Here is an 8,204-nt window from a genome sequence, read left to right on the forward strand (position 1 = left end):
GTCAACACAATGGGAAGGCAGCGAATTAGGAATATATTGTACATTTGGTTCCATTGGATATTTTTATATATAAGCTTCACATTCTCTTATGTGTCTTACGGGAATCGACCCCCATATTATCATCTTACAAAGTCTTCTAAACTTCCATTTTCTACAAAAAAATGGAAAACACTTACTTTTGAAAAGTGAATGTCAAGAAGCTTACTTTCACACGATATAAGCTTACTTTCACACAATATAAGACTAGAAATGGGACATTCGTTTGGTAAATGGTAGTGTTAACAGTATGTGCGCAAAAGTATTTTAAGCAAAATATTGCTTACATTAACAAGCAAAATAATATCTGTCCATTTAGAGTTCATACAATAATTTTCAAGTAAGTATCCATTCCCTACCACCTATAAACCCAACCTCAGTGCTCATATAGCTCTCCAAGGATGATCACACTCTATCCCAATTACTGCAGGATAGTAACTTTTCCTTTCACCTCAAATTGCTGATTCTGGCTGCTTGGACAATGTAACATCTTTTGATTCTTGATCTGTGGGACTGTCAACTGGCACCTATAAAAAAAAATCAGAAAAAAAATGTATAGCATATGGCAGATGCTATTATAAAAGATCAAGTGATTCGGGGAAAAAAACAGCTCACAAGAGAAGATCAGTTTCACATATATTCCTTTTCTTTTTTAAGAGATTTTCATGGCCAGGTGCAGTGGCTCACAGCTGTAATCCTAGCACTTTGGGAGGCCTAGGCAGGAGAATTTTTTGAGGTCAGGAGTTCGAAACCAGCCTGAACAAGAGCGAGCCCCATCTCTACTAAAAATAAAAAAATTAGCCAGCCATGGTGGCACATGTCTGCAGTCCCAGCTACTCGGGAGGCTGAGGCAGGAGGATTGCTTGAGCCTATGAGTTTAAGGTTGTGAAGAATTGTGAGGACACCACTGCACTCTATTCAGGGCAACAGAGTGAGACTCTGTCTCCAAAAAAGAGAGTTTCACGTATATTCTATGTACACTTTTCTCAATAGTGTAATTGTAAAAATATTCATTACTTACAGCTTTAATATCGACGTTTGTAATTCCTATATTTATGTTATGTCTTCTCAGATCAGACTTGATTAATGCTGAAACAGAGAAGCACCAACAGAGTTACCATAAACTGTTTGTGAATATATTTTTCTCTAAGAAGCTCAAAGTCTTTCCCAGTATTGTCAAGTTTAACACACTATAGTATCAGAATATTCAATACCATCCTTATAGCCTGAAAAAATAATAGTACCTCTCTGAACTGTTAACAATTAGCAAGTCATTCATTACTGGAAAAATATAGGATGCTAGGAACCAAAGACACAAAGATGAAAAGCACAATTCTTTTCCGTAACAGATTTTCCAATCCAGGCAAACATTGACATATAAACGATTATAACACTGTACGGTAATTGCAAGAATGCAGGTACGTGCAAGTATACTGGGAGAGTGGGAGAAAAAAATGCCTATGTCAACCAAAGGAAATTAGGGAAGCCTTGCCAGAGGAGACATACTTCAATTGAAACTTGAAAAATGAGTAGGAACTTGTCAAGCAGACAAGAGGAGAGAGGAAGGCATTCTAGGCAGAAGGCAATACAGGTGTTCCTCAGAGATATTGTAGGTTCAGCTCCAGACCATCACAATAAAGGAGACATTGTAATAAAGTTAGTCACACACGTTTTGGCTTCCCAGTGCATATAAAAGTTATGTTTACATTACGCTGTAGTCTATTAAGTATGCAATAGAATTATGTCTAAAAAATGTATATACCTTGATTAAAAAATACTTTATTGGCCGGGCGTGGTGGCTCATGCCTGTAATCCTAGCACTCTGGGAGGCCAAGGCGGGTGGATCGTTTGAGCTCAGGAGTTCGAGACCAGCCTGAGCAAGAGCAAGAACCCATCTCTACTAAAAACAGAAAGAAATTAGCTGGACAACTAAAAATCTATATAGAAAAAATTAGCCGGGCATGGTGGTGCATGCCTGTAGTCCCAGGGAGGGGAGGCAAGAGGATTGCTTGAGCCCAGAAGTTTGAGGTTGCTGTGAGCTATGATGATGCCACTGCACTCTACCAGGGGTGACAGAGCAAGACTGTGACTCAAAAAAAGAAAATAAAATTTTGTTTTACCTTCAATTATTCCTTCTCCAATGCTCTTCCTTTCTTTATGTAGATCTGAGTTACTGACCTGTAAGATTTTCCTTCTCTCTGAAGAACTTCTTTCAGCATTTCTTACAAGGCAGGTCTACTGACAACAAATTCTCTCAATTTTCATCTGAGAAATTCTTTTTCTCCCTTCACTTTGAAGGATAATTTCACAGGGCACAGCATTCCAGGTTGGTGGGTTTTTCTCTCAATACATTTATCATTTCACTCCACTCGCCTCTTACATGGTTTCTGGAAGAAGCTGGACATAATTCTTGGCCATGCTCCTCTATAGATAAGGTGGATTTCTTTTTCCTCTGGCTTCTTTCAAGATTTTTTTTTTTATTTTTGATTTTCTGCAGTTTGAATATGATATGCCTCTGTGTAGTTTTTTGGCATTTATCCTGCTTGATGTACTTTGAGCTTCCTATATCTGTTGTTTGGGATCTGACACAAATTTGGAGAATTTCTGTCATTTTTATTTCAAATATTTCTTCTGTTGTTTTCTCTTGCTCTTCTCCTTCCGGTATTCCCATTACATGTATGCTAAACCTTTTGTAGTTGTGCCATGTTCTGTTCTGTTCTGTTTTTCCAGTCTTTCTTTTCTTTGCTTTTCGGTTTTGGAGGTTTGTATTGACATATCCCTCAAGCCCAGAAATTCTTTCCTCAGCCATGTCCAGTCTACGAATGAAACCATCACAGGCATTCTTTGTTTCTGTTACAGTGTTTTTGATCTTTAACACTTCTTTTTGGTTCTTGCTTAAAATTTCCATCTCTCTGCTTACATTGCCCATCTGTTCTTGCATGTTGTCTACTTTATCCATTAGAGTCCTTAGCATATTACCCATAGTTGTTTTAAATTCCCAGTCTGACAATTCCAGCATCCCTGCCATATCTGGGTCTGGTCCTGATGCTTGCTCTTTCTCTTCAAACTGGGTTTTTTGCCTTTTAGTATGTCTTGCAAATTTTCCTTGACAGTCAGACATGATGTGCCAGGTAAAGGAAACTGCTGTAAATAGGCCTTTAGTGACATGGTGGTAAGGTAGAGGGGAGGGGAAGTGCTCTGCAGTCCTGTGATTAGGTCTCAGTCTTTTAGGGAGCCTGTGCCTCCCACTGTGAACTTCATATACTTCTCAGTCCCAGCCCCTTCTTAGGTGGGACAGAATGAGCTGGAGTTGGCTATTTCCTTTCCCCTGGGTCATTTAGGCTCTGCTGAACCCCAGCAGTTAGACTTTGGTTAGTTTCTCCTGAGGGCAGACCTTGTTAATGCTCTAGAATATTTCAAAATGGTTTCTTTTCCCCTCCTGCAGGAGCAGGAGGTAAAACTCACCAAAGTATGAGGGCCCCCATGACTGGATCTCCCTGCCCCCAGAGCTGCTAGTGCTCAGAGTCGTCTACTCTAAGCTTCCAGCAATTTGTTGGTTACAGTTCAGGTTTCCTACCTGAGCACTAGTTCCCATAAAGGTTTCAGCTCCTGGGGTTCTGTTCTGGTAAGTTGTGATTCTGTGTATTCGCCAGTTAGTTTCTCCAATTTTGGAGGCAGTGGTTTGCTCTGTGATCTCACTTCTCTTACGGACCTAAGAAGAGTCATTGATTTTTTTTGGTTTGTTCAGCTCTTTACTTGTTAGTATGACCTGGTGACTTCCAAGTTTCTTACATGCTGGACCAGAAACTGGAAGTCTAATGTTTACTTTGAAATCCACACTGTTCCTTTAAATTCTGTTTCATTACTGATACCAATATTTTAGAAAAACCCATCAAACTCTCTCCAGGAAAATACTCAACATACGAAAGAAATTAATTAGCATTTTTAGATGGTAAAGGCATCAACATAAAACTAATTTTAAAGGATTTTTTCACTTCTTAAATAGTTTTCTAGACTGGATTTTTTTGAATTAGCATTCATGAATCTTATACAAAAATAATGTGAACCGGTTGTACAAAATTGCTCCCTTTTTTGGTACAACAATAACTCTCTATTTGACAGAGATATGGTGCTTAAATACTTAAGTACCATATCTGGAAATTAAGAACCAATATTGAATTATTTATGAAAGATTAGTATTAAAACAGTTAATGTATTACAAATTTCACAGTTTTGTATGTTTTATTTTACTAACTGAAAAGAAAAGGAGAATAAACTCTCTCACGGTAGGATGTTTTTCTTAGAGGAAACAGGGTACATTAACTCTCTTTCAGTATAATGAATGAATGACAGTGACCTTAGGTAGTCGTATATATCCAAAATAAATGTTTATCACTGGTAAGATTTCATATTGAAAGTTTCAAAAAGAATGACCCAATATTCAACAAACATAAAAAGAAGATTTGATTCATGTATTTCTGATATACTCTATCCTCAAATTAAGTTATAATTAGATCAAAGAAATACAGTCATCCCTTGGTATCCATGGGGAGTTGGTCCCAGGATCCCCTTTGGATAGCAAAATCCATGGATGGTCAATTCCATATATAAAATGGTATATTTACATATAACCGGCACACGTCCTCCCATCTCTTGATTACTTATAATACCCAATGTAAATGCTATGTAAATAGTTATTATACTGTATTGCTTAGGGAATAATGACAAAAAAAAAGTCTGTACATGTTCAGTACAGATGCCACCATCTACTTTTTTTCCCCTAATCTGCAGTTGGTTGAATCCATGGATGAGAACCCCACGGATAGAGAGGGCTGAATGTAATGCCTCTTTGCGTATCCATGGCTTCTCTCCCACACGTTGATAAAGGGATGCAGAAAGAAATTCACAAAGTGAAATGATAGTAGAAGTCAACACGGGGTTGGAAATGGTGCTTCCAAATCCATTGTTACACCCATGTGCACAGGCGAACTATAGATAAAAGTCCTTTTACATTCTCTTTCCTGTCCATGTTTATTATTACCATACCAAAGAAGTGTAAGCACTAGCTAACCATTCCACATACTATTTCTGCCACCTCCACTAAACTTCTTACCACCACTACCACATTATAATAATAGCTAACATGTATTAGGCACGTTCTGGGCGCCAGACACTAACAGGAGCTTTTCATCAGCCACGTCAGTTAAAAACCTCATAGTAACCCTATAAAGCAGGCTTTTAATACCCTATTATATAAATGAGGAAAGGAGAATTTGAGAGGTTAAGAACTTGTCTAAAGTCACACAGCCAGTGAGCAGCAGAATCAGAATTTGAGGCCAGGTCTGTCCAACTCCAGGTCTTTACCACTTTTGTTATAACAGTTTGGTTTTCTATGGAGAGTAACTGTATTGCATTTGAAACCTGCAAAATGAAGTAACAGCTTTATATCCCTAGAAGAAACAAATAATGTCCTGCTTTTTACCTTAGTTTCCCCCCTTGAGTTCTGCGAAGCCACTGAGAAGCAATATACATGAAAATTAAATATAAGGACAACATGACATAAGTACTTTTGTCAAGCAAATTCTCCAATTTACCTGTTAAAATGATGCCTATAAACATCCAGACACAGAGGAAAATGTTCCCTGCTCTAGGACTGTAGTCTGATGTGAGCTTTCCTTGAGCCAATGTGAACAAAATTCCAAATATCTAAAATAAAAGAAGAAAAATCATTTTTATTAGATTCCTTCTTTAAAACAAGTATAAAGTTTTCACCAGAACTTTTCTCAACTTATTTTCTTCATATGATTTGGCTTCTGGAAACATTCATTGAAAAGTGGAATTGTTAACACAAAAACCATGGTCAAGCTCACTAGTCACAAAATATTTGATAAAATAATCCTCTCAGGTTTAAAAGAAATCAGAGGTTTACCTGTGCAGCAGCATTAAGAAGACCAGATGAAGTGCCTTCAGATTCAGGGTAAGTGATTTCAACAGCAAATTCAAAACCCAAGGGGAGGTAACCAGTCATGAAGAAACTAAGAAAATAAATTCAGAATTATAGAAAGAATTATCAGAAGAACAGTATCATATATTGGGGCCTGGCGCGGTGGCTCGCACCTGTAATCCTAGCATTCTGGGAGGCCAAGGCGGGAGGATCACTTGAGCTCAGGAGTTCAAGACCAGCCTGAGCAAGAACGAGACCGTGTCTCTACCAAAAATAGAAAAATTAGCCCAGTGTGGTGGTGCGTGCCCACAGTCCCAGTTACTCGGGAGGCTGAGGCAAGAGGATCACTTGAGCCCATGAGTTTGAGGTTGCCATGAGCTAGGCTGACGCCACAGCACTCTAGCCTGGGCAACAGAGCAAGACTCTGTCTCAAAAAAATGGTAACACATATTGATATATGATCATTCTACCTCTCAGGCCTATTAATGATCAAATAAGTGAATACTTTGAAGTTGCTATGTGAAAATAAGGAACTGTTATTGACCAATCACCCAAGATCACAAGAACTGGGAAGCAAAATAATTCCTAAGTTTTTTTTCTGAGAAAAATGTGCCTCTAATTTTCTAAGTCAATTGTCTTTGTAAGCAAATAAAGTTATTTGGATTAAGTAAGGCTTATCTGTTATTTACATGTAGAATATCAAAAAGCAATTTTAAATTATTTTTATAGTTCTTTAGAATTATACATTTCCATGCACAGAACGGATCCTTTAAAATTAAACATATTAAAGAAGCTTTGGATAAACTAAAAAAGTTAAAAACCAGAGTAATAACACTTCAGAATTATAACAGCATGCTATCATTCCTTCTAAACACATTTGATACTTACCCAAGGACCCCTCCAGTAACAAACACGATGATAATGTATCCAAGGTCCAATGTTAAAGTAAATATAACCATTCCCATAAAGGACAAAATGTAAACTATCAGAGTAGTCTGTCTAAAACAAAAGCAACAAAATTATTAGTATTTTGTCTGATTCTCCTAGGCACATAAAAATCCTGGCTAGCTATTGCTCTATCTGTACAGTAATAAGTTTTGGTTTTTCGAAATTCACCCCTTCTTCTTGTCAATGGAAAATGTATCCACCAAAGCATAGACTTTAAAGCTTAAGATTCCACAGCAGCAGACAAGAAAACCCACACCACATCCAATGTTTAGATAAGAAGGGATACTCATATGGATGAAATCATTTTTATGCCACCAAATGGGATAGTCCCTATTCATGTTTCAAGATTCAGCTCAAGTTCTACCTCTTCCAAATGCCTTCCTCCCCCACAGCAGCTTACAAAATTCTCTTTTTCTTCCAAACTCCCTTATCATTTACTACTACATAATTGGCACTTGACACCTACTGGACTTATGACATCTATTTTAGTTTTTTATATTGCGATTAACTTTTCACATGTAAATGCCTTATTTTCCCCATTTATACCACAACTGTCTTAAGGACAGCAATCACATATTGTTTGATGCAATTCCTCACTAAGAGGGATGCATACGATAGGAATTTGGTGAATGAATGGCAGTTACTCTAACAATGCCGGGCTGACAAAGAACACATTTCCATGCCTATCATGTTTCTAAATAGATAACAGACGAAAGACTACTAAGAAATTTAACCTTTTACATATGCTGCCTTCATCTACAATTTAACGGGTTTCACTCTAAGCTATCATCTCATAATAGTGAAGCCACAGCGAATGCTGTCTTAAATTACGGGAGAAGTATCTTGGAGAATTTCAAGATCAGAGATACCTTTGGTAGGGTTTAGAATAATGGTATCGAATGCATCTTGAGCCTTGAAAGGTATATAGGACATAGTTCCGTGTTTCATTCATTCAGTTTATTTCACTCCATTCATTTATTTACTCAGTTTCATTCATTCATTTCCCCAAGCAGATGGGGACTTTTTGGCCTATTAACAAATGTAGCAATTCTTTTAAGGCCCAGAGCAAAAGATGCTGCCTCTGAAACCCCTTTCTCTGTCTTCCAGTTGGTATCACCCGCTTTTTCTTTTGTATTAGCATTTTGCTGGTTCTATATAGATGCACAATCAACATAGTATTTTCATTTATACACATTATATTATAGTTAAGTGGTGCTGTAGTTTGGGGGCCTTTAGCTACAAAGCTTACCAAAATAAAGCCTTGTGCTCAACAAAA

General features: G+C 37.5%; 1 protein-coding gene across 1 annotated transcript in view; it reads right to left on the minus strand.

The window, feature by feature from the left end:
* Positions 1-306: 306 nt before the first annotated feature.
* The window catches only part of FLVCR1 (feline leukemia virus subgroup C cellular receptor 1), a 21,610-nt gene continuing 13,712 nt past the window's right edge, over positions 307-8,204 (minus strand). The window contains exons 4-9 of the mRNA XM_012638323.1: positions 7,573-7,622; positions 6,869-6,979; positions 5,966-6,071; positions 5,631-5,742; positions 1,058-1,125; positions 307-563 (exon numbers count right to left, since the gene is read on the minus strand). Coding sequence (XP_012493777.1) covers positions 489-563; positions 1,058-1,125; positions 5,631-5,742; positions 5,966-6,071; positions 6,869-6,979; positions 7,573-7,622 — 522 coding nt within the window. The 3' untranslated portion in view covers positions 307-488. The remainder of the gene's footprint in view (positions 564-1,057; positions 1,126-5,630; positions 5,743-5,965; positions 6,072-6,868; positions 6,980-7,572; positions 7,623-8,204) is intronic.

The sequence above is a fragment of the Propithecus coquereli genome, unplaced genomic scaffold (assembly GCF_000956105.1).
Source record: "Propithecus coquereli isolate 6110/MARCELLA unplaced genomic scaffold, Pcoq_1.0 Scaffold129, whole genome shotgun sequence".
Taxonomy (NCBI): Eukaryota; Metazoa; Chordata; class Mammalia; order Primates; family Indriidae; genus Propithecus; species Propithecus coquereli.